This window comes from Pleurodeles waltl, chromosome 3_2 (genome assembly GCF_031143425.1).
Source record: "Pleurodeles waltl isolate 20211129_DDA chromosome 3_2, aPleWal1.hap1.20221129, whole genome shotgun sequence".
Lineage (NCBI taxonomy): Eukaryota > Metazoa > Chordata > Amphibia > Caudata > Salamandridae > Pleurodeles > Pleurodeles waltl.
Window position 1 is genome coordinate 174889796 of NC_090441.1, and position 27068 is coordinate 174916863.

General features: G+C 45.3%; 1 protein-coding gene across 1 annotated transcript in view; it reads left to right on the forward strand.

The window, feature by feature from the left end:
* Positions 1-426: 426 nt before the first annotated feature.
* Positions 427-27068, forward strand: part of PLCD4 (phospholipase C delta 4) — a 147258-nt gene continuing 120616 nt past the window's right edge. Inside the window, exon 1 of the mRNA XM_069227276.1 lies at positions 427-579. Coding sequence (XP_069083377.1) covers positions 450-579 — 130 coding nt within the window. The 5' untranslated portion in view covers positions 427-449. The remainder of the gene's footprint in view (positions 580-27068) is intronic.

Consider the following 27068-nt stretch of genomic DNA (forward strand, 5'->3'; position numbering starts at 1 on the left):
TGTGCCTCTTTTTTATGCCGACCTCAAGGTGTGATGTCCCATGCCTCTCACTACCCCATGTGCCTCTTGTGTTGCTGGCCTCAAGGTGTGATTTCCCATGCCTCTCACTACCCCCTGTGCCTCTTTTGTTGCTGCCTCAAGGTGTGATTTCTCCATGCCTCTCACTACCTTCTATGCCTCTTTTGTTGCTGCCTCAAGGTGTGATGTCCCCATGCCTCTCACTACCCCTGTGCCTCTTTTGTTGCTGACCTCAAGGTGTGATTTCCCCATGCCTCTCACTACCCTCTGTGCCTCTTTTGTTGCTGCCTCAAGGTGTGATTTCCCATGCCTCTCTCTACCTCCTGTGCCTCTTTTGTTGCTGCCTCAAGGTGTGATTTACCCATGACTCTCACTACCCTCTATGCCTCTTTTGTGTTGCAGGCCTCCAGGTGGACGAGAACCTGCAACGTATGCTGGATGGGACAATGATGCGGAAGGTAAAATCCAGGTGTTGGAAGAAGCAGCGGACCTTTAAACTCCAGGATGACTGCATGACCATCTGGTACCAGTCCAGGAAGACTGGGAAGAACAAGTCCACCTGTATGTACCTGCTAGGGGTTTGCATGCAATGAACTTCAATTTGAGTTGTGCTGACGTCCTGGTGGGGCAGGGGTCGCTCTTTCAAGTTGTGCCATATCTAGGTTGTGATGGTCAGTCGTACTTACCAGCTACCGTAGAGAAAGCCCACCTTGCACAGCATTCAAACATATCCAGGCTTTACCGATCAGCTCATCTGTACATTCTTCTCAATGATGTTGTATATGTTCACTTTACGATTTGGCTACCTACACATGCTGGAGGGCTTCTAAACAATTTATCCATCTTTTTTCCCATCATTGAATCTCTCATAAATTCATATGCTTGAATTATTCCCCGACGTCAGACTGAGAAGCTCTATGTCGTATAATGAAGTGGATGGGCTAATAGTGGTCTATGAATCTTTTTGATGATGATGAATTTGTAAAGCGCGCAAATGCCAATGGCATCTTGGCCTCAAGTTCTTTTCAATGTCATTTGTTGTTTTGAAATACTGGAGAGTAATTCAGACATGGGAATCCAGAATAGAATTGAATAGAATAGAATCTTTATTGTCAGCTATACACCTCACAACTTAACACACGGTATAACGATGATCCATTGTGTAAGAGCATATACTTCATAATTTAAAACTTGAATTGTTTATGGGATTTGCAAGCACTATGGCATACATCCAATGCTAATACTTGAGCGCAAATCTTTTAACAAAGTGCACATGAATGTACAGTTCAAAGAATTGCAGTTTGAGTTAAATCTACAATTATTTCATTCACGTTTGACATGAATTGTTATTCGATGCAACATTTTACTGTCCTTCAGTATACTGTGTGTTTCCACAGATGATCCTTATATTGCTATCATGTCGCAAATAATGCAGTTATTTGAATACAAAGTAATTCCATCATAAATTTGATTACATTGTTCATGAATTGGGAAATGCTTTCGGTACAAATTCAGTATATAAAATAATAAAACAAAGTGGAAGAACATGTATAATTCCAGCCACGTCACAACTAAATCAATTTCACAATTAAATAAAAAATATTGGCATCTACTATATAGTGAGACATTCTCAATTTCTCCAGAACTTGTTTTTGCAGTGACTGGAACCGCTCTTACGCATGGCCACACTGCCCATAGATAGGAAGCTATGGAGTTATAAATGATTTCATCATCTGTCCTAAGGCAGAAGGCTAGTGCAGTCCTAGTGGAGCACATCTGGCAATGCCTAAGTAAAGGTAAAATCCATCCATCTTTTGAGTGCAGTAACACATTTTGTGCAAAGAAGCAAATGGTGCAAAACATTATCTTTTCCCCCAATCATGCACTCACAGGATTCACTTCCTCCTGGGAGTATTGCACACCTAGCAAGATATTCCCTGTTAGGGAAGGTCCCTAGTCTAAACTTGGTATATATTGCGTGTGTTCCTGTTCTGGGTGGATCTGATCCAGGTAAACGTACAGCAAAGGCCTAATCTGCTGTCAAAAATATTCACCTAGTATAAATGTAAATCTATGAAAGATACAAATACTGAAGAACAGTAGGTACAGGTAAGTAACCTTTTCTTCGCCTTATCCAACACTGATCCAACCATTTATCCTAACAACGTCTCCTTCTAAAGCCTTTCTGTGGACCCAGGTCTTACACAGACCCTTTCTCATCACCAGGTACGTCCCCAAGTGTTTCTCTGTATGCTACTCCTTTGCATTATTCCTCGCTTCCCACCAGTTACACTATAGAACTTCTTTCTCCTCATTATGTGCAGCTCATCCACAAGGTTCCTGTCTCCTCCCCTAAACCAGAATCTATCTGATTCCACTCTGTTCTCCTCCCCCAGTATCTGCCATTCCTCTCTCCTACCTTGCTCTATGATTCCTCTTTCCTCTATATACCCAGCTTCTGTCTTCAGTTATTCTCAACTCTTGTCAAGCTCAAATGTATGACACTTCTCTCTCGTTCTTGCCCTGCTCTTGTATATGTCCCAGCTCTCCTTCCCTTACCCAGTTTCTGTCTATAACTCCTCTCTCATCCTCCCAATCCCACGTCTATGATTCCTGTCTCCTCTTTCTGCCCATTGTCTGTCAATGACGCCTCACGTCTTCTTGCCCAGAGCCATTGCATCACTGATCTCTCCTCTCTGTACCCATCTCCTCTCTAAAATTCCCCACTCCTCTCCTGAGCTACAATCTCTATATGAATATTCTCTCCTCCAGCTCTTTTCTATCACTCATCTCTCCTCCTCTTACCCGGCTACCTCTGAGAGCCTCTCTCCTCCCCTCTATATTATTCCCTCCTGACTTCCATCTTTCATTCACCTCTCCTCTCCCTTCCTTTCCTCATCTCTGTGTTTTATCTATTATTCCTCTCTCCTAGCTTTATCCAGCACCTGCCAGTGTTTCCTCTCACATCTTCTCTGTACCCTGCTCTTCTATAAGATACATTTCTTTTCTACCTACCCATCTTCGCTCCAATTCCTTGCTCATGTCCTTGCTTCTTGATCACTATGAGTCACTTCTCCTCTCTTTACCCTGTTCCTGAACAAGATTCCATCATCCTCTTTTTGGTTTCTTGCCCAGTACATTCTACGACTCCTTTATCTCTTTGCCCAGTTCTTTACTATGATTTTATTTGCATCTCCTTTCCTCTGTTCTGTACACAATCCCTGCCTCCTATCTTTACCAAGGTCCTTGATAAGATCCATCTATTTTCTCTATAACCAACCCATCTTTATGGTTCCTCCTTCTTCCCTTTGCATATGTATTGTTGACAATTAGTGGTGTTCATTTGGAACATGCTCAGTGCCAACTGGCCAATGACAGATCTGGAGACAGACTGTGTGTTTTGACAAAGTATTTTATTCATTTTCATGCGTAGGTTTAACCACCTTCATGGAATATCCCCTGATAATGAGTCTTTCCTCACACTAATCTTCACAGTCAGGGTTGTCACTGTAGCCTTGTTTGCGAGTTCCATTTCATAACTCTTTGCTCAGGGCTTGGGCTTCCTTGAGATTAACTCTTATTCTGTGCTTGAATGGTGCCCCACTCTCCTTTAACTCACAAGAATTAGGCTCGTCTTTCTGGCTTCTGACTCCTGGTGCTTCTCTAATTCCTGGCAGGCTCCAGTGCCTTCCACCAGGAAATAAGAAGGACCTATGGTAAGGAAGGATGTTGCCGCCTACTCAGTCTCCATCCCCACTGATATAAACCTGACTTCTGTAGCCACTTCTTTTTTCTGTCCCTCCCCTTCCTTTCTCATTAGTGGAGGAACTTTCTGTAAGTTCTTGCCCCTCTTTCCTCCTCCACTGTTGATCCTTCTCTCATGTGGTTCCGCCCCCTACAAAACTCCAGTCCGTATCGCTTTCTGCTCGCTAACAGCCCATGGCTTTCTCAGCGCACAGATGTTTCCCTGCTGTAGATTATGTTCCTGCTCCCTGAACCTGCCCATTCTCCCGTCCCAGGTTAGTGAGTTTGTTCTCCTCATTCTGGAACAGGTATTCTGCTGAAAGATAAATATAGCTATTTTGTTTTGGCATGCCACAATTTAGTATTCTCTCTTGTTAGTGGAGGTTTCCTTCCAATACCAGCCTTCTTCCTATCCACAGAAATGCCTGCCTCAGACCGTCCTCCCGCAGTAGCTTAGTTCTTGGTATATCCTGCATTCAATTCCTCACATTTGCTCTCCATTAAGCCCTGCCATTTGGTCAGGACAGCTTCATGCATCCTTGACAAATAATCTGTTGTGCTAGCTTTCCTGGTTGATGCTATAGCAAGAAAGAATATGTAAGGCTAGAGCCATCATAACACTCAATGGTTGCTATCCTTACTCTGGGCTAACTTGTTCAATGGAGCATGGTCGGTTGCATCTTCAAAATGTCGTCCTAAGAGATAATATTTCAGTGCCTCCATGGTTGCATACAAGACTTAAAGATACAGTATATTCCTGTCAATATACATTATTTGATGTTCACCATCTTCAGATCCCTCTACCAAGACTGCCCTGAGCCCAGTCTCAAAAGTGTCTGTATGCATTATGAAGGGTTGTTTAAAATCTACTCATCTTATCACAAGGTCCACTGCTAGAGCAGTCTTTAGTGCTCTAAATGCATTTCTTGTTCCTGATTTCAAGGTAATTGATTTGAGGAAGACTTTTTTAACAATGCTGTAAATGGATTGGATAAAGTCGAAAAGTATGGAACAAAACACCTATAGTAAAACCCAAAAAGAAATGAACCTTCCTATTTCTAGGTCCCGGGAACATACTAAGAGCTTCAATTTTCTTCACCTGAGGGTGAACCATTCCATTCCCAAGACAGTAACCCAGGTATTGTACGCGAGTTGCAACTGTGATATACTTAGCTAGACTAGCCATTAATCCAGCTTTTTGTAATGCTTCCAGTACCAACCCTAAATGCTTTATATTAGATTCCCAATCAGGACAGAAGAAAACAACATCATCTAGGTAAGCAACTGAAAATATTTGTTGATGTATTAGAATCTGATCCGTGAGCCATTGGAATGTTACTGAAGCTCTATGCAGTCCTAATGAAATCACTTTAACCTGGAACATACCTAAAGGTGTTGAAAAGGCTGTTTTGTGTCTATTTGCACTCCTCAAAGGAAGCTGCCAGTATCCCTTTGTAAGATTTAGCATGCCAATGTATTTGGCCAAGCCCAGTACCTCTATGAAATCATCTATTCTGGGCATAGCATATGCATAAAAAGTAGACACGTCATTTACTCAATGAAAATCGATGCAAAAATGGATGGCTCTGTCTGATTTTGGTACTAGTGGAATAGGTGACAACCATCCACTTGAGGATGGCACTGTTATATGCAAAGACACAATGGTGTAAATCATGTCTTCCACTGCCTCCCTCTGCAGTTCCAGAATTCGATAGGGCTACACCTGAATTGTAGGTCCAGGTAGGGTAACAATAGCATGTTCTGCTGCAGTTGTGTGAACCGGAAAAGATGAAAATGCTCTTTCTGTTTCCCAAAGTAGTTTGATCAACTTCCGCCTGTTCTGATACTGATGTTTTCTTAACTACCTCCTCCCCAGATCCTTCCTGCTGTGCCGGGACATTTCATCGTCCACTTCTGCAGTTTCCTCCACAATTCCAGCCAGACCCATTTTCTCTGGTTCCTCCTATTCATTAAGAGATTTATGTGGTAGACTTGAGATTTCTTTCATACCCTGAGGTATGCTTATGACCCTATTTTTCCTATAACTTTATATGGTCCATGCCACTTAATCAGCATTTTATTCTTAGAAGTTGCCACTAACATTAATTCTGTGTTCCCTAGTTCCAGACGTCTGAGGTGGATTCCTGTATTGTACTGTTCCTATGTTCTTAGCACACCTTGCAGATATTTAGCTGTCAATTGTCTCAGGGTACGCAATTGGTCATTCAAGGCTGCTACATAGTCCACTAACAGCACTGTGCTTTCTCCTGACTCCACCCACTCTACTAGGGCCATCTCTTATATTGATTGCCAAAATGTAATTCAAATGGGGAGAACTAGGTAGAAGATTGGGGAACACTTTCAGAATGAATACAACGAGTGTCCATACTTTGTCCCAGTCCTTGCACCTGGACCGATAACTTTTCTCAATATTTGTTTTAATGTTTTATTGAAATGCTCCACCAACCTATCCATTTGGTAATGATACACGCATGCCTTAATATAAAGTCTGCCACACACTACAGCCAAAGGTTTTGAAATTAAATTGGTTTCTTGGTCTGTCAAAATCTCATGTGGCAGTCCTATCTGTGTAAATTAAGGTAATAAGGACATCGCACATATGAGTAGCTGAAGGTCCTCATAGAGGAAATGGCTCTGGGTACTCGGAAGCATATCCCACTATAGACAGCACACCTCGACCAGAGGTCTGGGTTTAGTAATTAGTGGCAGGTGCAGTGAGGGTGCTCTTGGGGTATAACCCAGATTTACCAACTGACAGAAGGGATATCACTTACACTTCCTAGCAGTTTCTGCATATATTTCTGGTCAATAGAACTGCTGCAGCATAGCCTGCTGGCTTTTCTCAGCCACTAGATGGTTCCGGTAATATGGCTATTTGCCAATTTCCCTAATAGGCGTAGGAACCAGGGTCAGGAAAATTGTATGTCCCTGGATTTGTGTTAGTATCCTATACATCATATTCCTTCTCCCGTCCACAAAAGCGTCATGAAGAAGAAGGGAGCTATCATTCTGTTTCCAGGTTCACTGAAGGACATAAGCTATCCCAGTTCCTTATATTCCAGTGTACCAAAGTGGTCTTGTTTTGAAGTGCTACAACCCAATTTTTCTGTTCCTTCCTTCGCTGCCCCATATGTTTCTTTTCCCTGGATTGGTAGTTTCTGTAGGTAAAGACAAAAACAGCATCTTGTAACTAACATTCTACCTTATGATTTGGGAAAATATTTATCTAAACTGGGGACTATTAGTCCTTAATATGATGTTCTTGGGACATAGACTGGAGTAAAAACAGTCCAGGTTAAATGGACCTTCTGTGGTGAAAGCTCTGGGGTTCAAATACTGTGCTGCGCAGCGGTTCTTGGAGATCATACCTGCAGAGTGACGATGGGTAGACAGTCATGCTTGCCCTCCAGTTTCTTTTCTGCAGCTTGCATCCATTTATCAAGGGTGCTGGCTCACAATACCAGCTTGGTTCAAATTGCAGGGGGCTCACATTAGTGACAAACCACCACAAAGGGTGCCAGTTGCAGGGTCACTCATGGACCTCATGCCTGCATGGTGCAGAGGCTCACAGCAGTGATGGGCAATGTCATAGGGTGCTTCACGCAGGGGCACATACCGGCAGGCCATCTCATGGTCCACCTCGCACAGAGTCATTTTGGCTTAATGCCTGCGCACTGCAGGGCTCAAAATAGAGTGTGTCACATCACAGGGCAAATTTGGCATTCTCATAGTCAGGCCTCCAGCCTACAATGCATCATTGAGTAGGTGTTGATCTGACAACCAAAAGGTTAGGCTGGGCCAGTGACACCACCAGTAGCAGGGTAGCACCAACTCCCAGACTGGAGGGCCACCTGTCACATTTAGAGATCCTTACCTCCCTGCTGGGAAGCTGTATGCATATGGTGCGTCCATTAATGCAACAGAAGCACTGAAGTGCATGTTTTTTTCACCTGCTGAGCATTCTTCTTTTGTTTTCATGGAACAAACGTTCAAAGAAGGAGTGATGGTGAATGGGCTGATGTATGAAGAATTTTCAACGGCAGAACCAGTTGAAGCTCTACCATCAGAAACTCTTTGTACTCAAATGAGCAGAACAGTTTGACAGGGTGAGAACATTGTCAATTTATGGTGGTATTTCTGTTCTCCCAAACTCTAATCACCATGCCTGGCACAGTAGTTACAGACGATTTCTGGGAGGCATATATCGGAAAGTCTGCCAAAACATGACAGATGCCATGTTCGTACCTGAGCCGACATCACCATCTTATTCAGGGTACAGTCAGTCAGGTGATGGACGTGCAGCCAGTGGAAGTCCTCAAGCTCCGCCATGGTATGGAGTTACCTCCACCAGATATGGTGCTGCTGCCACCATCCAGTCTAGAATGAATGGTTGTGTACCATGCCTGGGTCACTAAACTATGTGAAAGTCCACCATGGAAATTGTGGCTAAAGTTCATTGAGGGAGAAGTACTGTATCTCAAAAACACCAGTTATGTCTCCCCCAGGATGTTAACGAGACCACCCATGCAGGTGCTTAGAATTTTGTTCCCTTTTGGTGGTAATTTCTTGTACTCACATTTGCTTGCAGCATTTCCACCAGCAGTGACGGCGTTGCTATTTTTGTTTAGAGATTCCTAAGTGTTTGATTTAGAGGCTCTGTATTCGACAAAACACAGCAACTTGAATGCTGAGATGAGCCCCTCACTGCACTTTCCATGGTCAAAACCTGGAGAAAATGCATGAAAAGTTATATGTTCCAGATGAGGTGTTCATGTATGTCTTCAATGGGTACTTAGTATGATAAAAAATGGTTGTATGATACAACCACACATACCTTTACCACGCATGCCTTTACAACAAATTTTGTTGTAAAAGCATTATTGCTAAAGGAATATATGTGGTAAATTGCACACTGCACCCCCCCCCGTCCTGCGCCCTAATACCTGACACGCCAGCCCTGCAACCCCCCCCCCATCCCAGCACTTAAAACGTGCCCCTTCCCCCTGCTCTAAGTCCTGAAACTCGACCCTTAATACTACCCCTTCCCCTCCCCCCACCCTGAGGCCTAAAAGCCTGCCTCCTGCCAAAAACTACCCCGACCCCAGCCCTGCCACCTTGAGCCTTAAAACTGCCCCCCTGCCCCTGAAAACTGCCCCTTCTCCCCTGTCCTGAGCCCTAAAGCCTGGCCCCAACCTTTAAAAGTACCCCAAGCCCCCGCCCTGAGCCCTAAAACTGCCCCACCCTACTGTTGAAACTACCCTGACCCCCCTACCCTGAGCCCTAAAACCGACCCAGCCCTACCCTTACAACTACACCTTCCCCTTCCCGCGCTCTGAGAACTAAAACCCTGTCCTCTGAAAAAAATTATCCGGACCCCAAGCCCCCCTGCTTAGCCTGCGTTGTAAAGGCCATTTCCCCCCCAAAAAAGACAATAAAAAAGTGTCTAAAAACACACTGATCCTAGGGCATTTAAATCTCAGCTCAAGTCACTGCTTTTGGTTTGCAAAGTTCAGCAGTTTTTAGGTCTGGCTTGACAGCGCAAAAATAAAGCAACAGGTTGACTGGTCAGCTTTCTGTTGCTTATTGCTGTACTTGGGTGTTAAACTGGTACTAATTAGGTGCAACCAATGCCCATACAGTGTTACAAAGTTTAAAAATGACAAAAAATATACTGTTATGAAATGTGCTGCAGTATGCCACATAATTTGCCTTTTCTTGACGCATAATTTACTCAGTCCTGCCGCATAATGTGGCCCTTTCCTGCCCCATAATTCCATTGGCCCTGATCTTTGCACTACCACTCAAAAAGAATAAATCTTTGTCATCAGAAAGCTTCGAGTGATTCCATCACTTAGTCCGGGGAGTGTTGTCTTTTTACAAAAAAAGTAGGGGAACGGTTTCTCATAAATCATAAAAGTATGGGCACGTCCTGCCCCTTCGATCCCGCCCACTTCGACCTCTGAGTAAGAGCGCGATTGTACTACAAAGCAATAAAAAAGGAAGGCAAGTTGGTAAAATGTCAAATGAATGGGTGATTTCTGCAGAAAACAACATTAGGAAAGTTAAAAGCTGATGTTTTTGGGTGGAAGAGGCTTCCTGCAGATACAGGCCCAATAAGCACTGGCAACTCTGTTGTACACAGGTTAGGTCTCAGTGGCGTGACGCTGCTGGTACAACATTAGTAAGGCTTACAGTCTTGAGCGCCATATAAGGAGCTGGACAGGAATTGTGCATTTCTTATATAAAGCATGATTAAATATGGAAGGTAAGGTAATGTACAGACAAACAGTAAATGACTTTACAAGCGATAATCAGTACTGATTCAGTAAAGGACGCGTTCATTTGCATGAATTGTATGTGCCGGGCGGCCCTCTGCGATCAATCTTCCAATGTGGCGCTAAACTTGAGGTTCTGTTTGAGGCTAAAGCTTTGCCGTTCGCTTGGTTACGGGGTCTCCCGCGGAGGCTGAAGCCTCAGGCCTATCTTGATGGGCTTTGGGACGCAGGCAGCACAGCAAGTCACCCTCCTGCGCTGCACTGCGCCTCAGGGAAAGGGCGGGAATGCACAGTATTTATCCAATATGGTTCATTCCTGTCCTTTCCCCCTGCGCTGGCGCCCTTTTGGCAGCCTTGAACCAATGCAGGCACCCTGGCACCATGGTGCCAGGGTGCCTGCGTTGCATGCAGATCCGTTTTCTGGGAATGCATCAAAATCCACATCCATGGAAATGCCTCCCTGGCGCAGAGTAATGTGATGCTGCAATTTGCACTGCGTTACATTACTCGAGATTTTTGAAGTCACTCAGGCCACTCAAGGTGGCCTTGCTTGGCTTCATAAATCCCACTTAAAGTTTGTGTCTCTCTTGCACAACGTTGTGTGGTGTAAGAGCAACGAAAACCAGGCCATAAATATGGCCCTCAGTTTTCTACGCCCTGACAATGGAGGTGTAATAAGGCTCCTTGGAAGAGAAACAATTACGCACCACCCTCTTCTTATACGTGACAAGATTTCAGATTTGCAATTTTGGCTTTACGATTGCCTGCAGTGGATGCTGCAACGAGCCAGACACACAGCCCTTCCTCCCCCCACCCTCAACAGGACAGTGCCAGTAATTTCCCTAAGAGCTTTCCAGCCACAGGAGAAGCAATCAGAGTAAGTGGAAGCAGGTCACCGAGGCCACCATTAGTCCTTGTCCATCAGCTGCATTGCTAATGCATGGCTGCCAGAAGAGCTGAGCCGTGTGGTCATCAGAAAATATACATGTGGCAAGGGGCCACTCAGCAGTGAGTGGCCACAGAAATTTGAGCACTGTGCATATTCTGTCAATCACGTTATATCAATCATCCCTTCTTCACATCCAGTCACTGAGGTTTCTTCATAGTCCTGGGATTAAACAGACAGGGTTGATGGCAGTCTTGGGTTATTTTCTAGGTGATGTACCTGGTATTCTCCTCACTTAGTTTACTTGCTCTTTCTCTGCAGTGTGAAGTGTGTATTTAGAGTCTTTCCACGGCCTGAGGAAATATCATCACATCACCTTCATCCTAATAGATACCTTGGTCCCTCTGCCAGCCCGTACGATCTTCAAACCCAGCTGCATCACTTACAAAGCCATCAGGCCCAGCACCTTGCTTATGTGGCAGACAATCTCACCATCTCTGGTGGTTCTCAGCATACCCACAGCCAGGATACCATCAGATGTCGACTATGAAGTGTAACAAACATTGGCAAAACCAATGTGAGACCCATTAACATTGTCAATGTTTTTAAATAAGTTGCAAAGAAGCATGAGATGCTGTGCAACATGACTCAAAGTAAATAAGTGCTATGGCATGGCCAGCGTTTACTGTGTTCGTATCGCTTTGTTTTTATTTACTTTCAGACATGTTGCACAGCAGCCTGTGCCGATGTGCAATAAGCAGTAAAACAGTGCAGGGGCAGTTGGGGGTGGTGGCAAGCAACCCACTCCTCTTGTTACAGCCAGTGCTCCCAACTGTGGAACTGATGAACCAGGTTTGAGTCTTGGCTTCACCTTAACATCTTGTGATAGTGAACAAATCACTTAGGGCCTGATTTAAATATTGACAGACAAGTTACTCCTTCACAATGGTGATGGAAATCTCATCCTCCGAAATCTAAATCCCGTGGGATATAAGGGGATTTAGATTTCAACGAATAGGAAATCCGACACCGACGTTACCAGACGAGTGATTAATCTATTAAAATCTAAATCTGGCCCAAATTCTCCCTGTGCCTAAAAAACAAAGATGAATGTGTCCTTGTGCAATAAAACAAAAATGAATGTATCCTTTCATAAAGTAACTGGTGCTCATGTAAAGCACTCCAATACCTTCGGGTGGAGCTTGCGCTATATAAACCTTACAAAACCCCCCAGTGAGGTGAGTGGGTTAAAGAGAACTAAGGTTGTGCCAAAATGTAAAAAAGAGTACCTGAAGGAGTATGTGACCAGTGGAAGGACATTGTCCACAGGAAGCAGTACTCTTGGTCCATGCTCCAGAAGTCTGAAGCCCAGGAGGAAGGCGGAGGTGAGGATGAGGCACTGACCGTTAGGAAGCAAGAAAACAAGAGTGACGTGGGAGCCAACCAGTGGGAGGTAAAGTTATGTAATGGGGGGCTCTGGCCCCCTTTAGGAGTTTTTTTAGAACACTAACTTTCACTGACATTGCATGCGCACTATAGACGAAACCTAAAAAGGAAAAAGACAAGGCTGTTTCCATCTATTCACCCAGGATCTGTAACCTTGTCCTTGTATTCCTCAGGACCGCTCCAACAGTGCACAAATTTACAAAAGAGTTGAATACTCACCTCTTTAAAGAGAACTACATCATAATGCATTAACTGTACTGAGCCAGCTATGTCTTCTATCACACGTTCAGTTTATGCCTGTCTTTAGCTGTGCAGTTCTCCCTTGCTTTTTGGCTACATTTGCGGTAAAACAATCCCGCATATTTAAATATAGTTCCAAGAGGGCTAATGAAGACATTTTTCAATTCCAGGCAGCAGTCTGCATGCATTACATCAGGAAGTCCGACAACCGTTTGCTCTTTCCACTCAGAGATATGTTTTATATTTGGATATACAGTAAACCTTTACATTAATTCTGCAATAGCACATATGTATAAAATGAATTTGGTTGTGTTCTGCACTGCTGTTTTTGTGTAACCTTTTCCAAAGCAAACACTGGCAATGCCAATAGGTCTGGTGTCACCCCCCTTGCCTTTTTGTAATTCTTGTTTTGTTTTGCCATGGTGTTTGCAAAACTGTATTGTTTGGGGAGCTGCTGGGCCTTCATCAATCTAAACCAAAACATTGGCTATAGGCAAAAAAGCTGTTTTGGTGTCAAAAAAGCACACATTGCCATAGTACTCCCTGGCACTGACGAGAACTACTTTGTGTTGATGCGCTCCTTGTGAAAAGGACAGCAAGCTGTACCTCTTAGTGCAGGCAGCCAGTGGCTCAAGTGGGCGGACACACTGCACCTTGATGCATGCGGGGGTGGAAGAGAAATGTGAATGACAGCACCACAGTCCAATGGGCACGTTCTGCCTGAAACCCTATAGGTAATGTACACATCATTTTAGTAAAAGAAAAAAGGTCTTGGCTAACACAGACTTAAAAAAGCCAATTGTTCTGACATTGGCTGCCAATCTCTTCCGTTTGTGAAAGAAAGAAAGAAAGAAAATACCACGAAGGAAAGAAGGATGACGACAGGAAAGAAAGAAAGAAAATGAAAGAAAGAAAGAAAGAGAGTAAGAAAGAAAATACCACGAAGGAAAGAAGGATGACGACAAGAAAGAAAGAAAGAAGATACCACGAAGGAAAGAAGGATGACGACAGGAAAGAAGAGAGAAAAAGAAAGAAAGAAATAGGAAGAACAGAAAGAAAGAAGAAAGAAAGAAGGGAATAATGAAGAAAAGAAAGGAAGAGGGAGGCAGGAAAGAAAAAAGAAAGAAAGAAGGAAAGAAAGAGGCAAAAAAGGAAAGAAAGAAAGAACCAACGAAGACAGAGAGAAGAAAACAAGTACAGAAAGATGGAATTACCGGAGACGTTTTAAGGCGTGGGCCAAGTGGGGTTTGGTCCCGGGGCCCCAGCCTTTTAGGGGCCCCCAGATAGCACCAGCTCTGTTCTGCAAAGTCTTTCCCTGATGAACTTGAATAATTCATAAGCAGCACTGTTAAAATACAGTTTTCCTTTAATGTTGATGTGGTTGATGTGTGAGAGTCTATTACAGACATTTTGCAGAGAAATGTGTTTTTGTTTCATGCAACATCCATAAGAACGTTTCTTTTAGTTTGAAACAGGGGACCTCACATATGAGTAATCTGAGGGTGTCACAGAGAATATTTGCAGTAATTTTAGTGAGCTGCTGTTGTGTTACAATATTAAAATACCAGGTCACTATTGCTGAATATTAAATGTAAACACACTTAGAATTTGGACGTGCCAGTGACCTGGAAAAAGAGGCCATGAAAGAGCTGAAATTGGGTCAAAAATTCAAAGCTGTTCTGGCCTAGGACCCCCAAAGTCTTTAAAATGTCCTTGGGCATGCCAGACAGACAGAGTTCCAAAGACAGAGCACAGTCAGGAGCTTATATTCAGAGTTCATGTGAGCTGCTGGTATGGTATGAAAAATCAACTGTCAGACAAATAGAAGTCACTGCAAAAGGAATTTACTAAAGTGTTGATAAGAGACAGGAACCCATAACGTGCCCTGTGCATCCTGCAATCACATCAGGCTCTACAAACAGAGGCAACAGTAAAGTAGCAATAAAGACCAAACAAGAATCACTAGGACTGAAGGGAACCTCGTGGTGTGCGGATGTGCTCCTTGTGAAAGAGCTTAATGCAGTCACTCACAGTGAAGTCAGCCAGCCCTAGGCTGTGTGCTGTAGTGGGTGGAAGCAACATGTGAATGCTACAACAGAGTAATGGATGAAGAGAGGTGACTGAAAGCCCCTTTATGTAAATATGATAAACACATACTTTTTGTAAAATCAAAAGGACTCTTCTAATGTCACACCTAAAAATAACCACTGGGATTTGGTATAAAATCCTCCATTCTGGGAGCCCTACTCTTTAACGTTTTATGTCATTGAGCAATCTACATAAAACTTTAGATGATGGAGCAAAAGGAAATACATTTTATTTGCAGAGGTTTGTGCATGTTCATCAAACAGTCTGAAATTCGTTAACAAAACAAAAAATAAACTTTTTTCCAGAAGGATCGAATAATAACTGCATAGGTACCAATGCACCTCTTCTATCATATTATTTATATGTTGTATGATGAACAAACCTACCCTTGAACGAATGTTGAGGTTTGTAGGAGGCTGGCGTTTTATGTGGTGGTGCCAGTGTAAGGGCACACTATGCAAAAAGTCCGTACAATCCTTATTTTGTTCACAGAGCTTATCTTTACTGATTCCAAGTGCACTATTTGTGATAGTGTGGTCAAGAAGTTTAGGCTTATCAGAGGGGACTGTCACACACTCAATACGAAATCCAAGACCAATTGATAAAAAATAAAGCTGATTTTTATAGGAATTTAAACACCAAGATCTTCAAAATAACTTTATTACAAGTAGAGATATGGATTTTAAAAGCAAATATGAAAATAGCTCAAATAATGGTTTTGAGGCCTGCGCCTCGAACTCCACAATATTATACTATGGGAGAGAGTTAGAGAGGAAGGAAAAAGTAAAGAAAGAAAAAAGAAGGAAGAACCATGAAAGAAGGAGGAAGACAAGAAAGAAGAGAGAAAAAGAAAGAAAGAAATAGGAAGGACAGAAAGAAAGAAGGAAATAAGGGCTATATGTACGAATACATTTTCCCATTGACACAGAATGGGAAAAACCCTTTGCTACATCTGGCCCTAAGAAACAAAGAAAGAAAAAAGAAGGAATGACCATGAAAGAAAGAAGGAGGAAGACAAGAAAGAAGAGAGAAAAAAGAAAGAAAGAAATAGGAAGGACAGAAAGAAAGAAGGAAAGAAGAAAGAAAGAGGGGAAGAAGTAAATAAAGGAAGAGAGAGGCAAGAAAGAAAAAAGGGAAGAAAGAAAGAGGCAAAGAAGGAAAGGAAAGAAAGAAGCAACCTTTAGGAGAAAAACACTCATAGCAAACAGGTACTTGCAGGCAGAGTTCAGAGGTGCCCTTTGGTACTTGAGATGTTAGGGGGACTAAGGTCCAAAGTAGCACCAGCAGTTTCACTTTACCTGCCCTGGTGTGTCCGGGTGTACAGGTGCTGGTGGGGATAATAGCCTCAAGTGCTGCATTGTTAAAGTCAATGGGGACCTGAAACAAAGGCTGCAATGGGGAACTTGGGGACAAGTCCAGAAGAACTGTAAGGGGGCTCAAGTCGGGGAGGGGGCTAGTCCAAGGGGATGCAGTCAGAAGTCGTGGACCCAAGCTGCTGGGCTTGGGTGCAGAGGGTCTTGGCTGGCTGGCCACTTGCTTTCGATGCTCTCACAGTCGATCGATCGATCTGCAGAGGGTAGAAATACGAACAAGCAGGGTCACTCTCGTCTGTCTCGGTTGTCCTGATGTCCATCAATGTGCTAAAAGACTTCCACGGTGGTGGGGTCAAAGCTGGATGGGAAACAAGCCTTGGCTGGTGCCAGTGCCCCAGTACTCTGGGTATTGGTGCAGGGGGCTTTTGGAGGGTCTAGTGTTTCAAAACTCAGCAGAGAGAAAGGGCTGACCTCCTGGAGTCACAAAGTCCTCCCACTGATGTGGTGCCTCCTCATTGAGCCCGATTGCTAGCAACCAGTTGAACAGGGCAGATGCGGCGGTGGTGCCTGCAGATGCAGAGGGATGGCTCCTCCACTCCAAGGGAGACTATTGGACTTTTTCCCTTTTGCTGGGTCATCTCCAGTCTTTTTGACTCCTTCCTCCTATTTCTTCTGACCTGTTTTTGTTGGCTTTAGGACTCTGGGCACTTTACCACTGCTAACCAGTGCTAAAGTGCATATGCTGTGTGTGTAAATTGTACTGTTGATTGGTTTATGCATGATTTGCATATTTGATTTACTATGTAAGTCCCTAGTAAAGTGCACTAGAGGTGCCCAGAGCCTGTACATCAAATGCTACTAGTGGGCCTGCATCACTGGTTGTGCCACCCACATTAGTAGCCCTGTAATCATGTCTCAGTCCTGCCACTGCTGTGTCTGTGTGTGCAGTTTTAACTGCCAATTCGACTTGGAAAGTGTACCTGCTTCCCAGGCCTTTAACCTTCCCTTTTGGTAACATGTAAGGCAGCCCTAAGGTAGGCCATGGGCAGAGTGCGGTGTATTTTTAAGGTAGAAAGTATACTAATGTGCAAGGCCTATCTCTCTCATAGGGTAACATTGGGGCTGCCTTTAAATATTGTTAATGCGCAGGTGTCTCTTTGGGAGTAGGTAGACATTTGGAGTTTGGGGTCTGTGAGCTCACAATTTAAAAATACATCTTTTAGTGAAGTTGGTTTTGAGATTGTGTGTTTGAAAATGCCACTTTTAGAAAGTAGGCATTTTCTTTCTTAAACCATTCTGTGACTCTGCCTGTTTGTGGATTTCCCGTCTGGGTTAGTTTGACAGTTGGGCTGTTTGCACATCTCTCCAGACAGTGACACAAAGGGAGCTGGGGTGTAGCTTGCATATCCTGATGAGCCATCTGTGCTAGGAGGGAGTGGAGGATTGGTCACTCACACCTGAAAGGGCTGTGCCTGCCCTCGCACAATGCAGTCTCCAACCCCCTGATGTGTGTCTGGGGCCTTTGAGGGCTACTTCAAAGGCAGAAAGGGGTATAAGAAGACCACCCAACCCCTGAAAATTAGATCACTTCTGGAATCAAGAGGAACCTCTGCCAAAGAGAAGAGCTGAGGAGAAGTGCTGCCCTGCCTATGCCTGTGCTTTGTGGAGCTATCCTGCAGTTGCTGCTTCTGCCTGTGAAAGGGGACAAAGACTGGACTTTGTTGTGCATTCCTGCTTGTGAAGAATCTCCAAGGGCTTGAACTGAGCTTGCCTCCTGTTGTTGAAGTCTCTGGGCCATCAAAGACTTCCCCTGCCAGCACCTGGACTCTCTGCTGAGACTCCTGCTCCGCAAAGTGGTGCCCTATCCAGTTCCTGGGCCCTTGAAAGGTGAAGCTGGCAGACAAAGACTGAAAATCCACACACAGATCGCCGTGCGGGGACATTTTCTACACACCTTCTGAGATGCAACTGAGAAACAACGTGCCGCTGGCTTTGTGGCTGAAATCTACGCTCCACCTGCATTGCGGCTGGAAGATCAACGCAACGTGGCTGGAGAAACGATGCGCATCACCCGCTAATGGAGGTTGATAACATTGTAAACCCCCCCGCAGCACGGTTTGGTGATACCGTGCGACCGGATTATCAACGCTGGGTGCACAAAAACAACACAATGCCTGCCCGGACCGAAGGCGACTGTGTGGATCAACGCATCGCTCTCTTGCAGGAGAGAAGGAATGACGCACGCCAACTCGATCGGAGAAGGAACACGCACGGTCTCGCGTGCGGGTGAGAAATCGACGCATCTCTGGCCTTTTCCGACTCACACTCTCCTGTGTGGTGTTATTTTGATGCTACTCAAGTACTTTTGAGCGCTAACCGAGTTCTCACTGTGTTCTAAAGGATTTAAGACTCTTGCTTTTTAAATTCATAACTTGACTTGTGTATGTTGGATTTTTGTCGTTTTGGTCTTGTTTTTGTTTAGATAAATATTACCTATTTTTCTAAACCTGTGTTGTGTCATTTTGTAGTGTTTTCACTGAGTTACTGTGTGTGTTGGTACAAATACTTTACATATTGCTTCTGAAGTTGAGCCTACTGCTCGTGCCAAGCTACCAAGGGGGTGAGTGTGGGTTAACTGAGTGTGAGTCTCCTTTACCCTGACTAAAGTGAGGGTCCTTGCTTGGACAGGGGGTAATCTGACTGCCAACCAAAGACCCCATTTCTAACAGAGACAATAGCTGTTTGTCAAAGTGCTTGACAGTCTTGCAAGTGTAAGGGATGATGCACAGCCACAGGGCAAGTCAGGCCTTCACAATGTTTAAGGATTAAGAAGCAGGGCTTGGTTCTAGTTTCTGTGCAGGTCCTTGGTTCTCACATGTCATCTCTTCTATGTCCTTCTTCAGTTCCCACTAAGTTCAGTCTGTGGGCCTGGTGATGGGGGACCCCTAAATACTCAATTTAGGGGTGTTTAAGGGAGAACAGGGTATTCTAGAAGGGGAACTTTCCTACAAGGTTATGGCACAAAACCCAAAAGATTTACCAGCTTGGATTCGCTACTCAAACTCAATACCCTCCTCATGGCCTCACTTACGCCGTCACAGTGAATATCACTGACAAAATTACATATGGCATAATCAGTGATGTTACCAATGATATTTTGGAACATTACCTTTACCTATATTTTCCAGTTTCTTTACTGTATCACATTTGTACACTAAAGGTCCACAGTTCCCCTACTGTTTGCAGTACTTGCTACTCAATAGTACATGGCAGGAGTCACAGACCAGGACTAATATCTGAGGGGAAGATGTTATGTAAAGTGTTATTTTATGCAGATTTATGGAGCGCACAATCACCAAGGGGAGTATCTTGGTGCTGAGCAGGTATGAGTCTGGGCACACCCAGGGCTTAGTGCACTACTCAAAGAGCCAGGTCTTCATGCGTAATTCAAGAAGTGAGGAGGAGGCTTTTATGTGTAGTGGCAGGTGGTTCCATGCTTTCGGAGTGATGTAGGAGAAAGCTTAGTTGCCAATTCTGGTTTTCTGTATATGTGGAATTTTTGAACGTAGAAGTCCAGCGAGTGGAGGTGTCTGGATGGTTTGTGAAAGCGGATGTGATTGTTGAGGTATGCAGGGCCAGAGTTATATAGAGGCAGATGTACAAACTTTTTTGTACGTCGCAAACAGCGAATTTCGCTGTTTGCGACGTGCAAAAAGCACATTGCGATGCCCCATCCCTGTTTTGTGAGTCGGTAACCTGGTTACAGACTCGCAAAACGGGACTGCGAGTCACAATTAGGAAGGGGTGTTCCCCTTCCTAATTGTGAGTCGCAGCGCGATGCTGTATTGTTTTGTGACCGCAAACGTGGTCGCAAAGCAATCGCAGTCCACCAGTGTCACACTGATGGTAACCCATTCGCAAAAGGGCCATTCCCCTTTGTGAATGGCATGAAAAACATTTTTGCAGAGCAGGCAGTGGTCCTATGGACCACTGTCTGCTCTGAAAAATGAAACAGAAACGTTTCATTTTTTAGTTGTGTAATGCATCTCGTTTTCTTTGAAGGAAAACGGGCTCCATTACAAAAAAAAACCTGCTTTATTTAAAAGCAGTCACAGACATCGTGGTCTGCTGTCTCCAGCAGGCCACCATCCCTGTGAGAGCCGCCACTCGCAAGGGGGTCGCAAATTGCGACCCACCTCATTAATATTAATGAGGTGGGCCTTTGCGACCCCTTGCGAGTCGCAGATGGTGTCAGGGACACCATCCTACATTCTGGATTGCGACTCGCAAATTGCGAGTCAGCCTGACTCGCAATTTGCCAGTTGCAATCCAGATTTTCGCTACATCTGGCCCATAGTGCCTTGAAAGCATGAGTGAGGAGTTTGAATTGTGCTTGTTTGTGTATGAGGACCCAGTGGAGCTCCTTCAGGTGTGATGTGAATTTGGCATGGGAATTCAAGAGTGATTCAGGCCATCAAGTGATGAATGGTCTGCATCCTTCTGGTGAGCTTTTTGTTGATCCCGGCACAGAGGGTGTTCCCATAGTTCCTCTAGCTTGTGACCAGGGGGTGTGTGACAGTTTTCCAGGTGCTGATTGGAGCCTTTTGAAAATCTTTCTCCGCATCTTCAGGGTATGGAAGCATGAGGCGGTGATGGCATTGACGTGCGCGGCCATCTCATGATTGCTTTTTTATGATGATCCTGAGGTTCTGGGCATGGGTGGTGGGGCTCAGTTCTGGCTCTGTTTGTGGAGTCCGACAGAGATGGGCTCTTCCAAAAAATCACAATTCCAGTTTTGTTGATGCACAGGTTTAGACAGTTGGTCTCCATCCAGCGGCCAATTTCAGAGATAAAGGTGTTGAACTTGATCCAGGTACTTGGGGTCTTGTTCGTGAGGGGAAGAATGAGTTGCGTGTCATCGGCGTAGGGGAGGACATTGATATTCTGAGAGTGAATGATGCTGGCTAGAGGGATCATGTATGCTTTGAAGAGGGTTGGGCTGAGGGAGGACCCTTGCAGAACTCTGCAGATGAGTTCATGGGTGTCTGAGGTGTATGGTGCCAGGTTGACTGATTGGGTCCCTCCAATGAGGAAGGAGCAGATCCATCAGAGTGTGTACCATGAATTCCAATGTCGTGTAGGCGTTGGATGAAGATGGGGTGAGAGACAGTGTAAGATGCTGCGTAGAGGCCCAGGAGTATGAGAACTGCTGTATTTCCTCTGTCCAGAGTCATGTAGTAGTCATCCATGGCAGCCAGGAGGGCAGTTTCCGTGCTATGGCTGGGTCTGAAACCAGACAGAGTGGTGTTAAGTAGTTGGTGGTGGTTCCAATATTCAGTGAGGTGTCTTTTTATGATTTTCTCTTAGACCTTGGCCGGGAATGTAGCAGGGAGATCAGTCTGTTGTAGATGGAGGGAAGTGAAGGAGCCGCAGAGCGTTTCTTCAGCATTGGGATGCAGTGAGGAAGTATTTAATAGTGCGAGAGTGTGATTGCTTAGGCGGTTGACTGCGTGAGTGTAAGAATGAATAGATGTGTGAGTGGACAGACGACCAGAGGAGTGTTAGTGAGCAAACCATTGGGTAAGTAAATGAATGTGTGAGTTAGTGGCCTGGTTGAGTATTTGAGTTGTGTGCATAGATGTGCGCAGGAAGGGTTGACTGAGAGAGGGTGGGTGAATAAGTGGATGAATGAGTGCTAGGATCAATTATGCATGGATGTTAATGTGAGGGAAGGGTATGAGTTAATGAATGTGTGGCTGAACAAAAACGTTAGTGGATGTGTGGGCAAGGGAGTGTAGTATCCAGTGTAGTATGAGTAACTGAGTAACTGAATGAGTTATTGAGAGTGAGGGTAGCAGTTTGATGGACTGATGGTGGGAGTAGGAAAGTAAACATCTGATGTCACTGGTGACTTAATCAGTGATCTCATTCATGAAGTCACTCACAATGCAATCAATGACAACATGAATGATTTAATTTACGGTCTCACCCTTTTTGGGGAAATGTCTGGACTTTCGTCACGCCTTAAGGGAGATTAAGGGCCTCGTATAAAAGGTTTTGGCGCAGGGCAGTGCCGCATGGATTCTTGCTGCGCTGCACTGCCCTGTGTCATAGGAAAAGGGCAGGAGTGCGCTGTATCTATTAGATACATCACAGTCCTGTCCTTTCCCCCTGCACTGGCATACAATTGACTGTCAATTGACTGTCGTGCACCAATGCGGGCACCCTTGAACCACGGTGCAGGGGTGTCTGTGTTGTAAGGCTGATTGTTTTAGTGCTGGAACCACCACAAAAACAATCATAAGAGGCGTTTTCCTCTTCCAATGTGTGCTGCAGAATGCAGCACACATAGAAAAAGAAAAGGCGAGGAGAAATAGCAGTATTTCTCCTCCCTGTGCCTCCGTTACGCCTCCCGTGGGGAGGCGTAGGCTTTTGACACATTCCCAGGTTTATGAAATTTCGTAAGTCTGGGAAGGTGTCGAATGCCATGGGTGTTACGCGGGAATACCCATGGAACGCCTCCCTGTCGCAGGGCGAGGCAACACAACGACTAGCGCTGCATTGCCTCAGTCCATATCTACAAGACCATGAGAAGCCATGCAGGGTGGCTTGACCTGGCTTTCTAAGTAAGGCCTTTCAGTGTGCACCGCCGGACTGCCACTAAAAGCGACGTTCCGGGGGGCACACAGGGGCTTGTATATAAGTCCCTAAATAAGTAAATGTGTATTAATAAAACAGCTGGTCTTTTCTTAACGAGTATTTATTAATACAATTTTATATAGTGCGGACTTGGTATGTGTGTAAAATTGGTTGTGCGTCAGATGCCTATGAGTTTTGTTAGGACCGTTCTTTTAAAAAAAATGTATTGTGTTGGGGAATAAGACAATTAATGCCTTTTATTAACATTTATTGTAAAAAAAACTATTGCAACTATGAATAATCTTTTTGAAGAGCATATAAGACGTACAGGCTTCGGTTTTGATTGCGGAGGTAATACCATATTGGTTGCAAGCCTCCATTTGCACCAATCATAGGGGCATATTTACAAGCCCCTTGCACCGCCTTAACGCTGCCTCAGCATCATTTCTTTGATGCTAAGGCGGTGTTAAGGTGGCCATTCCCCCGAGCCATATTTACAAAATGGCGCAATGCATTCATTGCACCACTTTGCAACCCCTTGTGCCACATTATTCCTGCGTCAGGCATAATGTATGCAAGGAGGGCGTTCCGGTGCTGGGAGGCCAGAAAAAATAGTGCAGTGAAATCTACAAGATTACATTGCGCCATTTTTTCCATCATTTTTAACGCCTACTCAGGGCCGGTATTAAAGTGACGCACCCATAATAATCCATGGGGCCTCCCTGTGCTTTGCTGCATTAGCGCTAAACTTTTTGGCTCTATTGCAGCAAAGCGCCGCAGCAGCGTCAAAAATGTTGACGCTGTTGTGGTAACGACTGCCGTGGTGCGCCGCATTGTAAATACGGCACAACCATGGTGTCTTGAGGGGGAAAAAAGGGGTACAAGAAAAGTGCCCCATCAGGGACCAGTGCACCACTTTCTCGTAAATGTGCCCCATAGTATTCTAATCTGGGTGCAAATATCTCATTATTTTTGCCGGGTCGAATTACACCAATGCAAACGCTGTAAATCAGGCAGACCGACAGCGCACGTGCTGTTTGCATAGCTCCGAATGGGGAATAACGTGATGTTAGTATGTAATACCACTTTCTGGGGTGCGAAAACGGTAATTGGGTGGAAATTGGGCACCTAGTAAATCTCGTGCAATTGGTATTGAATCAGTGCACAATTTCTGACCCACGTGTGAACAGAAATTTGATATATGTTTTTTTTTAAAGTAGAATCATGGTTGTCAGCCAAGCGATGTTAATAAAACAAGATCCTACAGTGGTTTCCAAAACTCCATCCACACCCTCGAGCCCACTGCAAGAGTTATGCACCAGTAAACTGGGCACGACCATTACCTGTCTATTATATGTAAAGGGCACATGTACACAGCCTGCTTGAAAAGTTGGACCAGCAAGGTTTTGTGGATGTCAGCATAAAAGGGGCAAAAAATGAAAAAGATGCACTGCTTGAAAAGTAAAAGCACTGCCCTCAAGGATGCAAAATGGCTTGACAGAACTACATGAGCAGCGAGCTCCCTTTGCAGTGAATGGTAAGGTGTCCAGCCAACACAGAGAGTTCCCGCCGTGGGCAATCATATGGTGTCCACCCATTGCTGTAAGCAAGTCTTGCAGCCAGTGGTGTGAGCCATCCGGTCTACTTAGCAAGCTTCTCTTATAGCTAGAGCAAGGAGTCAGCCTACTCAGAGAGCTCCCATCACGGCCACTGGTAGCCAATGGGAAGATGCACATTCTACGCAGTGGGATCCCCTGGTGACCAGTGGGAAGACGTACAGCTGGTTACCAGTGAGCTCCCCTGGTAACCAGTGGGAGGATGTACAGCCCACGCAGCACGATTCCCCGGTAACCAATGGGAAGCTGTCCAGCCCACATAGTGAGCTCCCCTGGTAACCAGTGGGAAGGTGTACATCCTACACATTGACCTTCCCTAGTAACCAGTGGGAAAACGTACAGCCAAAGCAGTGAGCTCACCTGGTAACCAATGGGAAAATGCACAGCCTGTGGAGCGAGCTCCCATCACGGCCACTGGTAGCCAATGGGAAGATGTACAGCCTACGCAGCGAGCTCACCTGGTAACCAGTGGTAAGATGTAGATCCTGTGCAGCGAGCTCACCTGGTAATCAGTGGTAAGATGTACAGCCTGCGCAGCGAGCTCACCTGGTAACCAGTGGCAAAATGAACAGCCAATGCAGCGAGCTCCCCTGGTAAACAGAGGTAAGATGTACAGCCTATCCTGCAAGCTCCCCTGGCAAACAGAGGTAAGATGTACAGTCTACGCAGTGAGCTACCCTGGTAACCAGTCAACCACTAATGTGCTGCCTATACAGTGAGCTCCCCTGGTAACCAATGGGAAAATGTACAGTCTATGCAGCGAGCTTCCCTGGTAACCAGTGGGGAAATGTACAGCCTACGCAGCAAGCTCCCCTGGTAGCTAGTCGTAAGAGATATAGCCTACGCAGCAAGCTCCCCTGGTGCCCTGTGGTAAGATGTACAGCCTAAGCGGTGAGCTCCCCTGGTAGCCAGTGGAAAGATGTACAGTCTATGCAGCGAGCTCCCCTAGTAACCTGTGGTAAGATGTGCAGACTACTCTGTGAGCTCCCCTGGTAACCAGTGGAAAGATGTACAGCCTATGCAGCTAGCTCCCCTGGTAATCAGTGGGAAGATGTCCAGCCTACTCAGCGAACTTTCCTAGTAACCAGTGGGAAGACGCACAGCCTATTCAGCGAGCTCCCCTGGTAGCTAGTTGTAGGATATATAGCCTACGCAGCGAGCTCCCCTGGTAGCCAGTGGGAAGATGTACACCCTACGCAGCGAGCTTCCCTGGTAGCCAGTGGGAAGATGTACACCCTATGCAGCGAGCTCCCCTGGTAGCTAGTCGTAAGAGATATAGCCTACGCAGCAAGCTCCCCTGGTGCCCTGTGGTAAGATGTACAGCCTAAGCGGTGAGTTCCTCTGGTAGCCAGTGGAAAGATGTACAGTGTATGCAGGGAGCTCCCCTAGTAACCTGTAGTAAGATGTGCAGACTACTCTGTGAGCTCCCCTGGTAACCAGTGGAAAGATGTACAGCCTATGCAGCAAGCTTCCCTGGTAACCAGTGGGAAGACGCACAGCCCATGCAGCGAGCTCCCCTGGTAGCTAGTAGTAAGATGTGCAGCCTACGCAGTGAGCTCCCCGATCACCAATGGGAAAATGTACAGCCTACAAAGCGATCTCCCGTGGTAACCAGTGGCAATATGCACAGCCTACACAGTGAGCTCCCATGATAGCCAGTGGCAATAAGCACAGCCTACACAGTGAGCTCCCCTGAAAGCCAGTGGCAATATGAACAGCTTACACAGTGAGCTCCCCTGATAGCCAGGGGCAATATGCACAGCCTTCACAGTGAGCTCCCCTGATAGCCAGTGGCAATATGCACAGCTTACACAGTGAGCTCCCCTGATAGCCCCTGATAGCCAGTGGTAAGATGCACAGCCCACACAGTGAGCTCCCCTGATAGCCAGTGGTAAGATGCACAGCCCACACTGTGAGCTCCCCTGGTAACCAGTGGGAGGATGTACACCCTATGCAGCAAGCTTCCCTGGTAGCTAGTCGTAAGATATATAGCCTATGCAGTGAGCTCCCCTGGTAGCTAGTCGTAAGATATATATCCTACGCAGCAAGCTCCCCTGGTAGCCAGTGATCTGGTGACCAGCCTAGGTAGGGAGCTTTAAGGGACATGGGCTGCTTTAAAAAGATGTTTCATGTTTGGGAATGCAAAGGCGTCAATGATTTTCTCCTGTTCCTTGCACGTCACCATCCCTATGTTCAAACCCAATCACAGAAGGTCACAAGTATCAATCTGCCTAATTAATATCCATTAGGTGGGTCATTCCACGACACCCTGCGAATGTGAATCTTGTGATGTGATCTGTCAATGCACAGGTTGCATCGCAAAATTACAGGCAAGTCGCAAAGTGTCAATGTGCAGTTTGCACCCACTGTGTGCTACGTGCCCCTTAGTACATCTTGCCCTTGATGTGCAATTTGGTCCTGGGTGTTGCACCTTCATCTTAGGTGGTGGCTTTCAGTGAGCTGATGATGATAAGTGAGCTGATACCCAGAGTTTCGAAGGACTACCAGGTGTGTGTGTGTGGCTGGTCAAAAGTGGTGCTTGCAGGGGTTACATTGGGACTCGTGGTGAGGAGTTCTGTTAATGAAGTGGTGATTGAGGGTAGCTGATTTTTGCATTGAATAGGTGTTGTTTTCTGAAAGGGTTTGTTTCAGGTTAGTTCATATTAAATCTACCCTACCTCAAGATATATAAGCGTCCTCCTTGTGCGAATACTACTCTCGCTCGAGATCTTACCTGTGATTTTTACTTTTGATGCATCATAAGTCTACGTAGACGTGTGAA